The sequence below is a fragment of the Homarus americanus genome, unplaced genomic scaffold (assembly GCF_018991925.1).
Source record: "Homarus americanus isolate GMGI-L3 unplaced genomic scaffold, GMGI_Hamer_2.0 scaffold367, whole genome shotgun sequence".
Classification (NCBI taxonomy): domain Eukaryota; kingdom Metazoa; phylum Arthropoda; class Malacostraca; order Decapoda; family Nephropidae; genus Homarus; species Homarus americanus.
In genome coordinates this window covers 15,323,263-15,342,425 of record NW_024743709.1, presented here as the reverse complement: position 1 = coordinate 15,342,425, position 19,163 = coordinate 15,323,263, and the positions used below count along the sequence as shown (strand labels likewise).

General features: G+C 38.0%; 1 protein-coding gene across 1 annotated transcript in view; it reads right to left on the bottom strand.

Annotated features, from left to right (window-relative positions):
* The window catches only part of LOC121877288 (mucin-5AC-like), a 104,829-nt gene extending 85,937 nt beyond the window's left edge, over positions 1-18,892 (bottom strand). Inside the window, exons 1-4 of the mRNA XM_042382966.1 lie at positions 18,801-18,892; positions 17,323-17,389; positions 16,806-17,088; positions 16,032-16,396 (exon numbers count right to left, since the gene is read on the bottom strand). Of these exons, the coding sequence (XP_042238900.1) occupies positions 16,032-16,396; positions 16,806-17,088; positions 17,323-17,389; positions 18,801-18,892 (807 nt within the window). The remainder of the gene's footprint in view (positions 1-16,031; positions 16,397-16,805; positions 17,089-17,322; positions 17,390-18,800) is intronic.
* Between the last annotated feature and the right edge of the window lie 271 nt (positions 18,893-19,163).

Below are 19,163 nucleotides of genomic sequence, written 5' to 3'. Positions count from 1 at the left end.
ATTTGTTTGGGACATTCACTGAATTGACCAACTGTTATAACAAGCGTGTTTTGATTGGTTGATGCAAGCCAATGACACCAAATTTTATTGTTGCCTGCATGTGTGTGACTGGCTGACAATAAGTCAAATGTTTGTACAACATCGGGAAAGTGATGTAATATTTTATTAGGACAGGGTACATCTCTCTGTGTGTGGAAGTTTGTGTATATTGCACGCTTTTTATGTTCTATCCTTGGAATGGACTGTACAAAATATGACATAGCTATACGTGTGTGTATGTGTGTGTGTGTGTGTGTGTGTGTGTAATAATAATAATAATTAATGGTTTTTTGAAAGATCATGGCAGCCGGAAGGCTGAAAATATACAATTACATAATTGGGGAATGGGTCTCTTGATTTACAAATAATATACAAGTAACATAAGTGATACAAATATGATATATAATAAGTAGGTGGGGAGAAGGTTATACTACAGGATATTTCAACATAGTAACAGTGTAAAAAGGTTAAGATTGTCTGTTAGTGAATACACTGGTTGATTACGAGTTGTTGATAATTTTTACAATGGTTGGGACTGGGCTGTTCTTATAACGATCAGTACGTGCTCGTATGGGCTGGATGCGGTTGCGGTGTCGAACTGCAATTCGCAGACATGGGATCTCAGGTGGAAAGTAGGAGCCGGTATCGAGGATGGTGCAGAAGCTTCTCACCAAATTTGCAGATGAGATCGTGGTGATGGTCAGTGAGAGCCGAGAAGGTCAGTGTGTTGAGCGCTTCTTGATATGTGGAGTAGGAAGGGGAGAGAATAATCTTGCATGCCCTCTTTTGCACTTTTTCTAGGTGTTTACGTTGTGTGGCATTTAGGGAGGAAGACCAGGTAGGGGAGGTATAGGTAAGCTTGAGAAGTATGAATGTTGAGTAAACACTGAGGAGCTCGGGCGCAGGAACTACGAGGGACTTGAGTCGGCAGAGGAGGTGGAGATGGAAACTGGAGGATTGACAACTTTATTGACGTGTGTTCTCCAATTTAGTTTGTTATCTACAGTGACGCCGAGGAGCTTAGTGTGTGTGTGTGTGTGTGTGTGTGTGTGTGTGTGTGTGTGTGATAGCTGCTTTGGTATCACACTAATTATTTTAATTAAGTTCTCGAATTCTTAAGTGGCTGGGCTTGATGTAAACACTTCTTGGCGTTTTCTGTTTTATTGTTGACTTGCAAGTATATACACAGGTACAATCTGAGAGAATATCTTGTGTATTCTCTCCAGGGAAGTTTTGTAAATAACACTTTGAGATAACACTTTGAGGTAAATGCCACTCCATGAGCGTGTGGGAGAATTTGAATTTTTAGATTTTGCCAGGCGAGGGGGCTAGTTTATTATGCCCCCCTTGAATCGTGTGCAAGGTGAAGGGCAAAAGAGTTTACAGCGCCCAACTGGGAAGCATGAGTAGTTCATGCTTGCCTTCATGACTCATGCATTAAGGGCGTAAAAGCCTGAAGGGTCATGGGTTTTGTCAGCAAGTTATATAAAGTGACAGGATAATGGGTGTATGGAGGGAAAATTCCCGGTACAATTCATCTGTTTATGGCAAAGCGAGCCAGTGTTTGCCAAATCAGCTGACCCTGGCTCGACCCTTGAGAAAGATGAAAGCTAAGTGATCTCGTAAATAACATGATGAATCACTTGGCGAATAACTTGGTGTTAGTCATTTGGGTGTATATATATATATATATATATATATATATATATATATATATATATATATATATATATATATATATATATATATATATATATATATATATAAAGCAAAGGTGCTGTTACATGTGTGTGTGTGAGTGTGTGTGCGTGTTTTTGTATGTGTGTGTGTGTGTGTGAGAGAGACTTCACTATTTTTCAGACCAGTTGAGAGAGGAAAATTCATATTCACAAATTTGATACATTAAGAAAGTCTATATCAAAAGGATAAATTTGCGACATATTCATATATTTCATAATATGTACAGTTGCTGAAATGTGTTCCTACATCCCCCGTGGTAGCCCCTGTCACCAAATGGTAACGTCGTGATTGGTGGATAATTTGCTACAGGTCATATAGGTTGGCATTCGTTATAATTAGGTCTTTGAATATAACATGACTGTAAAAAAATGCATATAAAATTGTATTCTAATAAAGGATGCTAGAATAATTAACATCTGTGTAAAATATGACCTATCTATACTATAAAGCATGTTCCTTTCACGGTTATCACACATCAGCCTTGCTCATTACGTCTGAACACTGGCTGTGTCATTTATATGAGTATGTTAAAATGGATGAACTGTTCCACACCATCAACATGAACTTGATCAAATGCTTGCTGTTAATTTTCTGATAGCCTTTTCATAAAAAAAAAATGGTCTAGAGTAAGGCATCTACAAAATATTGTTTGGAATACGTAAGGAGCTGTTTCAAAGAAGTAGCAGTTCGAATCTGTATCCGACCATTCCATTTTGATGTGAGGCCAATGAGCCAGAACTTGTCATACACTTCCCAATATGTGAGGTTAGGAAATACACTATTATGATAGCGAATATATAATTGAGGCAATATATTGATGGAAATGTATACAGAGCGACATATTCATAAATAAATAGAATCAGATAAAGGAAGTGAAGTCAGGAGAAACTTTAGTTAAAGAGAGAGAGAGAATTAAATAATAATCATTATGACCGGATATACCCTACAGTATTTATCTTGTTATTCTATACATCTCTACAAAAGATACAGAATTGAAACACGTTATGATAATTAGTCCAGTCCTTAAAAATTAAGTAACGTAGAGTGTATGGGGTAAAATTACACTAATATTTACATCATCAGCAGATTAGAAACACTTCTGATAAAGAGGGTGGCTTCACAACATTGAGTGTAATAAGCGGACTTGTCCCCAACTTACATTATGCATATGTATAAAGTAGTGTTATTTGATATAAACCGTAGTTTTAATTATTTTTTTCATTTATTCAAAATTTATCAGAAGTGTTTCTAATCTGCTAATGATGTAAGTATTAGTGTAATTTTACCCCATATACTCTACGTTACTTATTTGTTATGGAATGGACTCTGCCTCTCTCATTTTATGCTGTTCATACTCTCCCTCTGCCTCTTTCACTCTTTCATACTGTTCATACTCTCCCTCTGCCTCTCCCACACTGTTCATACTCTCCTTCTGTCTCTCCCATACTGTTCATACTCTCCCTCTGCCTCTCCTATACTGTTCATACTCGCCCTCTGCCTCTCCCACACTGTTCATACTCTCCTCTGCCTCCCATACTGTTCATATGCTCTCCCTCTGCCTCCCACACTGCTCATACTCTCCGTCTGCCTCTCCCACACTGTTCATACTCGCCCCTGGGCTCCTCCCACACTGTTCATACTCTCCCTCTGCCTCCCACACTGTTCATACTCCCTCTGCCTCTCCCACACTGTCTGCTATACTCACCCTCTGCATCTCCTCCCCACTGTTCATACTTCCTTCTGTCTCTCCCATACTGTTCATACTTCCTCTGCCTCTCCCATACTGTTCATACTCTGCCTCCCACACTGTTCATACCTCCTCTGCCTCCCACACCATTTATACTCGCCCCTCTGCCTCCCATACTGTCTATACTCCCTCTGCCTCCCACACTGTTCATACTCTCCCTCTGCCTCCCACACTGTTCATACTCTCCTCTGCCTCCCACACTGTTCATACTGCCCTGTGCCTCTCCCATACTGCTCTCATACTGCCCTCTGCCTCCCATACTGTTCATATACTCGCCCTCTGCCTCTCCCACACTGTTCATACTCTCCTCTGCCTCTCCCACACTGTTCATACTCTCGCCCTCTGCCTCCCATACTGTTCATACTCTGCCTCTGCCTTCTCCCATACTGTTCATACCTCTGCCTCTCCCATACTGTTCATACTCTGCCTCTGCCTCTCCCATACTGTTCATACTCTCCTCTGCCTCTCCCATACTGTTCATGCTCTCCTCTTCTGTCTCCCACACTGTTCATACTCTGCCTCTGCCTCTCCCATACTGTTCATACTCTCCCTCTGCCTCTCCCAGCCCACACTGTTCATACTCTCCCTCTGCCTCTCCCACACTGTTCATACTCTCCCTCTGCCTCTCCCATACTGTTCATACTCTCCTTCTGTCTCTCCCACACTGTTCATACTCTCCCTCTGCCTCTCCCATACTGTTCATACTCTCCCTCTGCCTCTCCCACACTGTTCATACTCTCCTTCTGTCTCTCCCATACTGTTCATACTCTCCTCTGCCTCCCATACTGTTCGCTATACTCTCCTCTGTCTCTCCCACACTGTTCATACTGCTCCTCTGCCTTCCAACACTGTTCATACTCGCCCTCTGCCTTCCCACACTCTCGTTCATACTCGCCTCTGCCTCTCCCATACTGTTCATACTCTCCCTCTGTCTCTCCCACACTGTTCATACTCGCCCTCTGCCTCTCCCACACTGTTCATACTCGCCCTCTGCCTCTCCCACACTGTTCATACTCGCCCTCTGCCTCTCCCATACTGTTCATATCTCACTCTGTCTCTCCCATACTGTTCATATCTCCCTCTGTCTCTCTCACTCTCGTATACTGTCCATACTGTCAAATGAATACACAATGAATAATATTTCCTCACGATCTCGACCAATGAGCGTGTCTATTCATCCTTCGTGATATTAAGACAGAGAATGAGAAGTATATCGCTACAAGCTATCCCTTAAACAAGATTACTTGCATTTTGTTAATTCACTTCCTATTCAATTTCCCAAAAAAGTAGAAAAAAAATGATATGTTCTTCAATTTTTATAGGTTTCAGTTTTCATTAGAATCGTCGGAATAAAAGAAACATTTTCTAGTATCTTTTTAAAGGTATTTTTTATTATTGTGGATTCGTTATTGTTTCATCATCTTGACTTAGTATTTTTATTTATATTATGAAGATATTGAAGAGACTCGAGTAGCAGATTGAAGCAGAGTTAGTGTAGATTTAAATAATATTCTTAAAAGACATCATACGTATTGTTTCCGTGCATACCGATGTTTGTCCTTCGGTTCTGTGTTCCACTCATATATACACAAGATAACACATAAAACACAAGATAACACATTAAACACAAGATAACACATTAAACACAAGATAACACATAAAACACAAGATAACACATGAAACACAAGATAACACATTAAACACAAGATAACACATTAAACACAAGATAAAACATGAAACACAAGATAACACATGAAACACAAGATAACACATTAAACACAAGATAACACATTAAACACAAGATAACACATTAAACACAAGATAACACATGAAACACAAGATAACACATGAAACACAAGATAACACATTAAACACAAGATAACACATGAAACACAAGATAACACATTAAACACATGATAACACATTAAACACAAGATAACACATTAAACACAAGATAACACATTAAACACAAGATAACACATTAAACACAAGATAACACATTAAACACAAGATAACACATTAAACACAAGATAACACATTAAACACAAGATAACACATTAAACACAAGATAACACATAAAACACAAGATAACACATTAAACACAAGATAACACATTAAACACAAGATAACACATAAAACACAAGATAACACATTAAACACAAGATAACACATTAAACACAAGATAACACATTAAACACAAGATAACACATGAAACACAAGATAACACATTAAACACAAGATAACACATTAAACACAAGATAACACATGAAACACAAGATAACGCATGAAACACAAGATAACACATTAAACACAAGATAACACATGAAACACAAGATAACACATTAAACACAAGATAACACATTAAACACAAGATAACACATGAAACACAAGATAACACATTAAACACAAGATAACACATTAAACACAAGATAACACATTAAACACATGATAACACATTAAACACAAGATAACACATTAAACACAAGATAACACATTAAACACATGAACCGGCTGGTTAATTCAAAGCTAACCTGGTTGGTACATTTATATTATATTGGGTTTTAGTAACGAAACCCAATTGAAGTTTCTTCTTTTATTAAAAAGTATTGTTTGTATAATTCCTGAGTGTAGATCAACCGTAACTTCCACTATTTATGAGCGTGAAGAGAGAGGACGGCGGCTATGTAAATAGGCATTGTAATCAACGTCTGTTCGATGTAAGTGTATGAGTCTGACTAGCGTGAATGCCGGCTTATACCCCAGCTGACCAATGTGCTGACATACAGTCAAAGGGCCGCACCCTAGGAGGCCACCAATCACGTGATATGAACATGACAACTCATAGCCAGTGGAAAGTTACAAGGGGTGAATTTGAATATAAATCAAATGTAAAGAACCCATTTATATAATGATTCTGTTGATGAGACAGGGGCCATTGCACACAAGATAACACATCAAACACAACATAACACATTAAACACAAGATAACACATTAAACACTAAACTATACATTAAACACTAGATTACACAATAATTACTGGATAACAACAACCAATAGACAATACATTAAATGCTATTAAATCACTTACTTGTCATATCATAGATATACTCATGCTTAAGGTCAAGACACGGTAGTGTACAGTCGCCTCTCCTGCTGTTCCATGAACCTCGAGATTCAAAATCGTGAATCCGAAGCATTGATGAAGAAATTAAACCATCAGTGTCTACTGCCTCGGGTTCACGAGTCTGAATCTTGGGGTTCGTGGAACAGCAGGAGAAGCGACAGGACTTAACCGTGACTGCATTCACGGAACTTTACATTTATTTTTGAAATGGGAGATAGAAGGAAAAATATTTTAAAGCTTTTTCTTCATAAATTAGAATTTTTCGAGTCATCTTACCTTTTCTTATTGACTTAAGAATGTACAAATTGGAAAAATTTAAGTATTTCCAACAAGTTCGTGGGATAGAGTGTTGACCTTTTACCCACGTCATATGATTATGTCTTGCCAATCTGAAGAAGTCAAGCTGTCACATGATACACCTGCGCATGCGCAAGATTTTGTATTTGAAAATGTTAGTTGTAAGATGTCTTCCGTGTGTTATGGGTGTTCCTCGAATCCCAATTAGAATAGCAAACCACTCAACGTGTTTTCAAGGTTAGGCAGGTTTTTCGCGTATTTTTACCCCACCGATATTCACTACTGAATCTGTGCCTGAGTCCTGTTTTAGCGGTCGGTTGTTCGATTCCCGGGCTCTCCCAGTTCACTCAGCTGTAAATGGGTACTTAAGTTTACAACATGGGGAAGTGAATGCGGTCGAGTACAGTGCCGGCCATGCTGCCTCCTTGTGTGGAGCCATGCTTATGGGCCCCACCTGCACTTCACCACGTGGACGTTAATTTTGTTAAGAAAATATGACGCATCGTACGAGGTACTTTGGCAACCTTACCGAGACAACAGGAATCGCAGTGCTCATTCATAAATTCCTTACCCCCTCCCACAAGTGACTGTTACACTACCGAATCTACCGCAAGTTCTATTTGAAGAAATTAAGTTTCAAAGAATGCTCAAGTATGACACATAATGGGGATATAGTTCTCACTTTCACTGTTCAGTCATAAAGCATGTGTGGGAATGTGTTCTTAGAGGCCTGGTGATAAACGGCAACGTTTAAAGGAAATAATCGCTTGTCTGTGTAATGAAATAACTTTACTTTTTATATAAAGAATCCAATTTACCTTATCAGTTATATTTATTTTGTGATATATCATTGAAAATGTATCTTAAAGCTGCTATTGCGAGAAATGGACAACGGCTTGGCGGGGATCTTTGCTGGCTGGAATATGGCTCAAATGAGCTTCATATAATTTCAAGTAAAAATTTAAATAAATCATGAAACAATAATAATTTAAAATATAATAAATAAACTGTGACATATTTCTATTTATTCGTCACGTTAAAACTTTTTTAATATTATTAAATCATTATTCAAAGTCTTCTTTGACCAGCCAACCACCGCCACTTCTAAGGAAACTTCACGAAGCACCCATTTTCTTGTACAGACGCCTCACTTGCTTCAGCAATTGAAGAACTATAGCACAATCCTGCAAGACCTCAACTGTAGTAACGGGACCCATGGCGAACCTCGTCTAGACGCTTCGTTGTTGATTTCGTTGTGTTGGGCCAACGAGCCAACAAAACATGCCAGTGTGACGAAAAACGTCCATTTGTTTTGCTGGCCTGACCGTGTTTGCCAAACATGTTTGGAGGAAAGTCCCCAGTGTGCCGCTTCCTTTAACTAAGTTTAAGTAAAATGATGATTGCACTTTACATCACTTACTTGTGGTACAGTTAAAAATACTTTAGGACTTCGAAAGTATTTCATAAATTATTTTTATGCAAAATTTTTGCTCAGTTGTGATTGGTTGGCGATAACAGCTTTTGATTGGTTGGCAAGAAGAAATTGGGCGAATCAGAGACAAGATATTTGAAAAAGACCGCTGCATCTGCACATGCGCAAACCATAGCCTGCATTATCAGTAGTCCGGGACCATTGGGAGCATCGGCTAACGTGATGAAAGTTTGTGTAACAATAACTGGTTACAAGTACTACCTTAGCATACGATACCTAGAGACTGTATTGGTTTTGAGTGTGCCTGTGAATCATGGAAGAGTCCTCAAGTGATTTTACTGATCAACGACCGTCATGATACATGAGGAAGTGGACTCCGACAGGACATCCGACATGTTGATTTCCAAGTGACAGTGAGGTAGTGCTTCTTTAACACCAAGTGAGTACCGGTACCGCCCTAACATGGTTATTATGTAGCTTAACTGGTTTAAAAGAAGGTCACTATCTAACCTCAGGGTCATTTTTCGTTAACCACTCTTCACCTTTTTTCACGTGAAAAATATATTTTTTTTTCTAGATTTCGTGCTGTGTTAGATGATTCTGACATTTATCTTTGGGGCAAATCACTTTGTTTTTGTTTAGTTATTCCCACCCCTCTTCGTCCTCAACAATATAGGAGGCCACGTTGGGAATGCGTTTTTTTTTTGCCGGGGGGGGGGGCTGAAAACGAGTGATTTTCAGCAAAAATAAATATAATAATCATCTAAAACACCAAGAAAACTAGCGAAAAAATATATTCTTCATAGGAAAAAAGATTAAAACTAATGACGCCGTGTTCCTTAGCCAGTGGGATGAAATCACTGCCAGTGTAATACTGAAAATTTACCATAACCTATTCAACCTAACCTAAACCTTTCGGGTGGGAATAACTAAAAAAAATATATATATTTGCTCCAAAGATAAATGTCCGAATCATCTAAAACAGCAAGAAAACTAGCGAAAAAAAATTCACTAGTCTGGATTTATTCATATTTTAACACAGTCGACAACCTCCCAGTGCGTATATGAGCCTTTTTTTCCCCTGCGCTGCGCCATCATTTCTGTGAATATACCATTTTTTTCAATTAAACGTTGTCTTATTTTATTAGAAACGATCACCCGAGTCCTGCCAATGTCCGATAGTTTGTGTGCTAAAATCAGAGGCCTACTTGCCCCTTCACAGGAGTAAATCCATAATATGGACAATAACATGTCATTGTCAATATTATGGCATCTCGAAGTGAATTCTATTAAAAGGAGTATTATAGTATATTTTTCAATGACATAATAATAGATGCGCACGCAACTGAACTTAGTTTAAAGAAGTAAATGAGGGAGGCGGTAGCCACGACTTAGATATGCAGGGGGGAAGGGGGCGGAGGCCCCCTCTTTAGGAGGTTAGGTCAGGTCATTTGCGAGGGAAATGTCATAGAATAAAAGTGTCTTAGAATTGTCAAAACTATTGATTGCAAAGATAAAATTTCTAAGATTCCAGGGATGACCGAAACTAAAATTTTACCCATTTTCTTATCCACAACGACTTCGTACGAAAGTCATTTCGTACGAGTCATATAACGCCACAGGTCTGTTTGTCAGAAAATCAATATAAAAATCTGGCAAAAAGTAATAAATGTATGGATTATAAGACTCGCCAAATAGAGGGAAGTGAACCCTTTATTTGTTGTTGATACTGTGGTTGATGGCCAGTTATAAAGTATGGCAAACATTACCTCATTCCAGACAGCAATTTAAGTGACAAATCATTGACTTTGGTGAGGAGGGGATGTCAGTACCTACACTCTTACTGTGTTCGTAAGCGGCAACATGCCCGAAAACTTGTGTATTTCATGCGTGGCAGAGGTGTAGCCGCGTCAAGAGGCATTGAAATTAATATATTTGCAGTGATTGGCAGCATCAACGTTTGGTGCTGAGGTTATCAAGACGTTCTACAGATGCTACGTTCATAACTCAAAGGAATTAAACTGAAAATATACTGAATATTAAAACTTTGAGCCTACTCCTTAGCTCGGCAACCTACTGCAATGTGTATCATGTTATTTATCATCGTTGAATATGGAGGCACATGAGTCATATAATATTTAAGTTGTAGATAAACCGCAATAATAGACCATTTGTTATACACATACTCCAGGTAGCATATACTGTACAGTCGACAAAAAATTATGCACCTTTATGGTGTTATACAATATGACACAAGAGACCAAGAATTATGAACACTCATTTACGTGGGTGATTTCATGTTAATATCTCTGTATTAACTATATGTGATATAAAAATACATCATATTGGTTATACAATGCATCACACAACCATAAATACCAACCTTACCAAATCAGCATGGCCTCAGTCAGTGATCGTTGCAGAGGACATCAGACCAAGGGGGTGCAGAAATATTTTTGGCTGACAGTCGCTCCTGTGTGTGGGGTCCAGTCAGATTGATAGTATGAACGTGGATGACTGTGTGTAATTAATTATCTATTATTAATTTGTTTTCTTTGCGTATGGGGTAAAGTTATGTCAGGATCTGTCGAGTACTAAACCCTTGATGAACGTAAATTACCGGAACTGAGGTATACAGTAATGTGATTTGCGACTGGTTTGGGATGAGTTGGCGATATGTGATTTGAGCTTTTTTTTTTCTTATTTTAAAAATATATTAGTTTGTATTTCTGGGTGAGGGGCATTTACTCTTACCTGCTCTAAGTGGGTCGTATTCTTACGTACTGTATGACTGAGATTAATAATTATACGGTTGTGTATGAACGTGGACAGAGTGAGTTTGTTTATTTTTACTGTTAAGCCTTATGTTTATTCGTATCTCGTTTCGTTTGTTTTATTATTTCTTGTCAGTTATTTTCATTGCAGTATTGTTTTATCTGTTCATTACTGCGGACTCCACAAAATAACTATCATACATCTAGATCAAAGGTTTTCAAAGCATTTTTAACCTTGGGCCACTGACAAATAAATTTATGTAACATATCAGTTTTGAACTGACCATCACTAAGGTTTATTGATTTTAATTCCTTAATCAAACTAGCTTCAACCAGAAGTCTTTCTGTGACACAAGATGATTTAAATACTTCTTAGCTTTTTTCCCAAGCAATGGGGTGATTATTATTCCTAACATGAACGAACAAGGCACTGCTTTCAAATGCTGTTCTGATATTATACTTATGTTGTTTGATTCTGAGCTGCAGTGTTTTTCCTGTCTGTCCTACATAATTACAATTACATTTGCTACATGGAATACAATAAACACTTCAATTTACATTCAAACTTGGGCTATTCCTTATTAACATATTGGTAATGGTTGAGTCATACTTGAAAACAACATTAATATTTAGAAGCTTGAGGGACCGAACTAACGGGACAAATTCATTACGATAGGGCAGAGTCAAAATATTCTTAAGTGTAGGAACTTGTCTGGTTTGAGAGGAATGAAAGGATTTTTTAGCCCTTTTAAAACAACGATCAACAAACACAGAAGGGTACCCGAGTTTCTGTGCAATGGAACGAATGTGTTTCAATTCATCGTCAATAAATTCAGAGTCACAAATACGCAGACATCTTAAGAACATAGCAGAAAAAACTGACATTTTGGTAGACTCAAGGTGATTCGATAAAAAGTGAATGAAACTGTCTACCTGTGTGGGCTTTCTATATACCTTAAATTTATAGTTTTGGCCATTTCTCATGATAAGCATATCAAGGAATGGAAGGGATTCATTTATTTCTCTTTCAATTTTGAAGTAAGGTACCCCGTTGTTTTCTTTTCCGTGTGATTTTATCAAGATTTATCTTATCCACGTTTTCATTGTGGATTTACATATATATATATATATATATATATATATATATATATATATATATATATATATATATATATATATATATATATATATATATATATATATATATATATATATATATATATATATATATATTAGTTCTGGAATTGATAAGTGGCAGGGTTGAAGTATACACTTTGTTGGTTTTTCTTTATTGTTGAGAGTATATTGTACCTTCTCTGCTAAGGGAAGTGTCTTCATGCACTTATAGGAGAACACTTAGTGAGGTGTTCATTGGGTAGCAAGTGATATGAGTCTCATGTCCCTGACCAAGGGAGAGAGGGAGAAGCAGGCCTCACGAATGTGATAAAGGAATCGCGTCAGCTATCTTGTTCCGCTAATATGCGCTGACCACAACCTGCCCTCACTCCCTCCCCGAAGGAACTGCAACCTCAACCATGCATAACGCCAACAGCTGTGAAACTATATTTTTCTACAATAAAGAAAAACCAACAAAGTGTGTACTTATGTACTATATATATATATATATATATATATATATATATATATATATATATATATATATATATATATATATATATATATATATATATATATATACATATATATATAGCTATATATAGAAGAAAACACAGTTCCCAATATAATTCACATATATACATATACATATACATATATATATATATATATATATATATATATATATATATATATATATATAATATATATATATATATATATATATATATATATATATATATATATATATATATATATATATATATATATATCAGTTGAATAACTTGGTGAATAATTTGGTATTATACATTTGGGTAAATATTTATATAATACAAATGGTGCTGTTACATACTTACCCCTAAAGACACAGAGCTGGACAAAAGTGATATTACTAGAGCTAGCTTTAAGTAGGGTAGACTTCATGAGATACTCTTTAGGTGTTCCCAAATCTCAGTCATGGCTGAAGAATAAAATCCTAAGTGAAAAGGACCAAAGAAACACCTCGGTAAATCTACCTTATTCACGAAAATTTATAAGACATAATATGAATTCACACCCTACCTAAATGGGCCTCAGCATAAGCACCACTGACTTCCACCTACCATTCCAAAAACAGATCACACAAATGAAAAATTTGCTATATTGAAATTTTTAAAATTCGAAGATATTAATACCTACTTCTGTGCCCTCTTTGTTTACAAATCTATCAATCACTTGCTTGACAATAATTATTTCCAGTTCCGGAATAATCAGAGATAAATTTAAGGCACCCAGAGCTACTAAGACCACCCCCCATGCTCTCCTCTCAGTCCCTGACCTCCATAAAATATCACGGTGTGAAGGTGTGGAACAACTTACCCTCACACATCCCAGCAAAGACTATGCTCCCTTCCTTTAAATCATCTCTTAAAAAATATCTATTGTCGAAGTATTAATATTTCTTGTAACACTTACTATATTTACAGTACCTGCTTTTATTGTACCATCAAAACCGTAATTTCTAGTGTTTCCGGAGTATTGATAAAACAAAACATCACGTATAATTAAGTATTACCAACCAGTTCATCCTTCAACCCAGAACTCTTACTTTGGAGAATTTAAAAAAAATAAATCATTACCTCTTTTAATTCCTTCAAATAATATATTCTTGATTGACGTCTATTTGGTGAGTTAGTTTGTTTATCTCCGCAAATGTCCCTGATGTTTGTGTTTTACAAAGCTATTTGACTGGAAGGGTAAAGAGCTGCTTCTGCATCCTTTTAATTCTTGATTTCCTTTACCGCTTCAGTGGGTGACATAAATTGTAGAGATTAGTGTTTTCCCGTATCTCCTCACCCAGTTGATAGAAACTTGGAGTGGTTTTCTTTCTTCTCCTCAGTAATTTAACTTCGCATTCGAGAGAAAATTTCGTGTGTTTTCTGGGAAGGTTGAGGTGTGCTCCAGAGAACTGGTATGTGTGTGTGTATCCTGTGTGGTTTCCAGCTGGGATCAACGAAACTCATTGTGTTAATCCAAATTATATCAAGACTATTGGCACTACATATAACACGCTGTTTTTTTCCTAATACAAACAACTCTATTCAACGAGACACTTGACAAATCTTGTTGCACTGTGTATGTACAGTATATTTGTCCTATCATTTAAAAGAAAAAAATCTTTGACGTCAGAAATGGTCCTAAATTGAGCCAGGACGTTCCAAGTACAATTTATCAATTACAGCTGACTATTGCACCCTGTGTTATGGCTCTGTTCTCCGGCAGATGGGTTTTCATCTTCATTTGTATTTCGGAAGAATGATGTAATCTTGCTCACGTGTGTGTGTGTGTGTGTGTGTGTGTGTGTGTGTGTGTATTCTGCAGCATTCTTACTGCTTCAATTTACTCCAACATTGCAGTCAGTGTGGTGGTTGTGTGAGGTAGAGGAGCAGATAACATTTTCTGTAATTATAAAATGTTTCATAACTTAGAAATATTAGTTATCTCTGTTTGTAAACTTATTAGCTTTCTTCCTTTCTTAGCGGATTATTTAGCGCGAAAGTAAGGGTGTTCTCTGACAGCTCCTCTGTCAGAGTGCTGCTCTAACCAAACTCTTCATATTAAACTCGAAACACAATTTCAGGGAGCTGGAGGAAGAGGCGACAACCCAGCAAGATATTGACAAAAGTAAATTGACGTCTGCGTATTTACGTGAAAGGAAAAAGTTAAAGCCTTCACACCTGCACGGAGTTCTGTAGACGACACATCCTACCTACGGTACTAATATTTGGGGGTTTTAATGTGATTATCTGTCATTCTTCGACGACACAGCTGCCAAGTGACACAGAGCCAGTCCATGTATGATAAAAAAAACTTTTCTGGTACATAAAAGCAGCATTTATATATGTGTGTGTGTGTGCGCGTGCGCGTGTTGGTGCAGCGCATTTCAGTGATAGGGGGCGCTGTCAGCCAGCTGCATTCCCTCATTAGTCTCTGGCTCCGGGCGACGCTTCTTCTGACGCCCGCCGTTTCCCAGCAGCTTACTGTGTTGATTGGGTGGATTACCTCTGTCCTCTTGCCTTCTGTTATTTCAGTTTTGTATCAGACCTGATTGCTGTTAACTCTGTTGTCGCCACATTTATGGACATCACATTTGTGTTACTTTCTTTTCAGATTATTCCTACTCTTTACAATACTGTATTTAGGTAATCTTAATTTTGTAGTTTTATAATTCTCGTTTTAAATATTAATATTTCTTTGCATTTTAAATAACCTGTCTTGAGTGATCTGTTTATCTTATTTTTGTTTAATTGTTGTCATAGTTATTTCCTCAAGTTATATTCATATTTGACGTTGTTGTTGCCTTGTTTACAGGCGCTGGTTGCACGTATCGCATTTACAGGCGCTAGTATACATGTTTTGTGTACACGCGCATTTGTACGTGTTGTCTTGTGTACAGGCGGTGGTGTACTCAAAGGTACTCAAACTATCCAACCAGGAGTGAACTCGTAACAATGGCTTTAAATTAGACAAATTTAGATTTAGGCGGGAGACAGGTAAACACTGGTTTGGAAATAGAGTAGTGGACGACTGGAACAAGTTACCAAACATCATCATTAATTCAAACTCGCTGGATAGCTTCAAACATAGGTTGGATGGATATATGAGCAACGGGACTGCCCAGTATGGGACAATAGGCCCGCTGCAGTTTCCTCCATTCTTATGTTCGTATGTGTACGTGTTGTCTTGTTTGCAGGCGCTGTTGTACGGGTTGTCTTGTTTACAAACAGGGGTGTTCGTGTTGTCTTGTTTACAGGTGCTGGTGTACGTGTCGTTTTGTTTACAGGCGCTGATGTATGTTTAGTTTTGTTTACAGGAGCTGGTGTACGTGTAGTTTTGTTTACAGGCGCTGACGTATGTGTAGTTTTGTTTACAGGCGCTGATGTATGTTTAGTTTTGTTTACAGGAGCTGGTGTACGTGTAGTTTTGTTTACAGGCGCTGATGTATGTGTAGTTTTGTTTACAGGCGCTGATGTATGTTTAGTTTTGTTTACAGGAGCTGGTGTACGTGGCATCTTGTTTACAGGTGCTGGTGTACGTATTGTCTTGTTTACAGGCATTGGTGTACGTGCTGTCTTGTTTACAGGTGCTGGTGTACGTGATGTTTACAGGCGCTGGTGTACGTGTAGTTTTGTTTGCAGGCGCTGGTGTACGTGTTGTCATGTTTACAGGCGCTGGTGTACGTGTAGTTTTGTTTACAGGCGGTGGTGTACGTGTAGTTTGTTTTGGCATTGGTGTACGGGTCTTGTTTACAGGCGGTGGTGTACGTGTTGTCTTGTTTACAGGCGGTGGTGTACGTAGTTTTGTTTACAGGCGGTGGTGTACGTGTAGTTTTGTTTACAGGCGGTGGTGTACGTGTTGTCTTGTTTACAGGCGGTGGTGTACGTGTAGTTTTGTTTACAGGCGGTGGTGTACGTGGTATTGTTTACAGGCGGTGGTGTACGTTTTGTTTACAGGCGGTGGTGTACGTGTTGTAATGTTTACAGGTGCTGGTGTACGTGATGTCTTGTTTACAGGCGGTGGTGTACGTGTTGTCTTGTTTACAGGCGGTGGTGTACGTGCTGTCTTGTTTACAGGCGGTGGTGTAAGTGTAGTTTTGTTTACAGGCGCTGGTGTACATGTAGTTTGGTTTACAGGCGCTCGTGTACGTGTTGTCTTGTTTATAGGCGGTGGTGTACGTGTAGTTTTGTTTACAGGCGCTGGTGTACGTGTAGTTTTGTTTACAGGCGCTGGTGTACATGTAGTTTGGTTTACAGGCGGGTGTGTGTATATGTGGCGCCGCTATACTCTAGTTACACACGCCCAATTACTATGCAGTTTTAATAATTGTTTCTCCTATTTTGCGAAACTACAGTATACGAGCCAGATAGAGGTTTTTACACACCCACTTTTATCCACAACGTTACATTTCACTTAGCTGTATATGCAAAATGATCCCATAAAAATTGACGGACGAATTGGAAAATAGAAAATGTTAAAAATATTAATACTATGAAGTTTGTTTTTGACTATTGCCTTGGCTGGTTTGTTATCAGTGTGGTAGAGCGGGTCCTCTATTTGCTTGTGTAGCTTCCCCTTGGTACTGTTAACGAGGACGTGATGAGCTCGATGGAACCCCACATGTCGGGTGATTGTCATTCGTCATTTGGTGATTGATCTGTTATTGTAGTTACCATAGGATTTTTTTAGGCCTGATTTATAAAACAAATTACATATCTTTTTATTTACTTATGATCATTACTATTATAGTTGATATTCATTTCTTGTTGAATGAGAGTATTGAGATTGTCCTGTTTGTATACATTTATTTTCCAATGGCAGTATTGGATATACCTATAGTTTTTGCTATCCTTGAATGAGTTACTACGTTTAAAGTGTTACACTCACTCCGTGTCGCAATGAACATAGAATTCATCTCTGCAGTTTGCAGGGTGGGGGGACCGGTGGTAGATGCGGTAACGTTCTTGCATCGCAAGCGAGATGTCACGGGTTCGATTCCCGGGCCGGTGGAAGTTGTTTGGACTTACTTCCTAGCCCCCATTAGTCCCTGTTCACCTAGCGGTAAAGTAGGTACCTGTTGTAAGTCGAAAGTTGCGAATTCGTATTAAGGGAAAGTTGTTGGAGCTTCCAATAACTTCATGACATAAACCACTGACTCTTCAGGCTTCTACGCCCTTGACTCTTCAGGCTTCTACGCCCTTAACTCGTGAGACATAAAGGCAAGCATGAACTTAGCATGCTTCCCTGTTGGGCGCTGTAAACGCTTCTGCGCTTCACCTTACACAAGGATGTAGGGGGGGTGCCCAATAAAAAAAAAATAAAAATAAAAAAAAAAGTTTGCAGGGTGTTGTCTGTTTCACTTTGAGCATATGTAAATGTGTTTGAATAAAACTACTATAAAATACCATTTGATGGATTTAAAAAAAAAAAAGTTGATGGGTCGTCTAGTTGCCAAGGAAGAGTTGGTCAGGTTTGGGAGAAATTGGGTCAAAGGTCAAGGTCATCCTTTAAGGTGAGGTTTTGCAAAACAGAATTGTTGCTGTGTTGAGTCGATGTTTTGTCATCATGGTAGTTTGATATTAGTTTTGTTTTTACCGTGATGTGTTATGGTGAGATTAAATTTATTTTATATTGCAACCTTTACAGTTTACTCTTTCTCCACTTATATCAAGTATGTAAAAAGGTTTTAAAAAATTAAAAATTCCATATGACAGTAGTTACATTTAAATTTCTTATTCGGTGTCAGAAAAAAAGACAAGTCGGGTGTAAACGTTTTTATCTCTCAGTAACATAATGACATGTGACAGTATCACTGGTCTAAACATTTTGTGCTTCGGAGATAAAATGGTTTTCCCTTTATGGATTTTGGGGCGGTGAAAACGAATACAACCATAAAAACATTGATTGGCAATACTGTAGTTTCTACGAAAACTTAATTTTCACACTTTGTATATATGTAGACAATATATTAGTAACATTCAATGGTCACTTACTTATCTTGAGTAAACTTGGCGATTTTTGCTTGTCTCTTGTATTCAAGTTCTGGGGCATCTCTTGTTACTGTCCAGCAGTAGTCTGCTAACATTGATTGGCTTCATTTCCCCTGGTAACGTTTCTCCATCGCTGAGATGTCCTGGTGGAAACGCTCATCATGTTCATCGCTGGCTGCTCTGCAGCTGGCCAGAAAAAAAAATTCAAATGAGAATGGAGGAAATGTATCTTCAAAGACATATTGCAGCCCATTTTATGATAGGACGACAGCAGGTTTTCCACCAGCTTCCTGTTATTATCAGCTTTGATATTTCCGAGAAAATTGATTGTCACTAACCGGAAAGCATTCCACGCTGTCTTCTCAC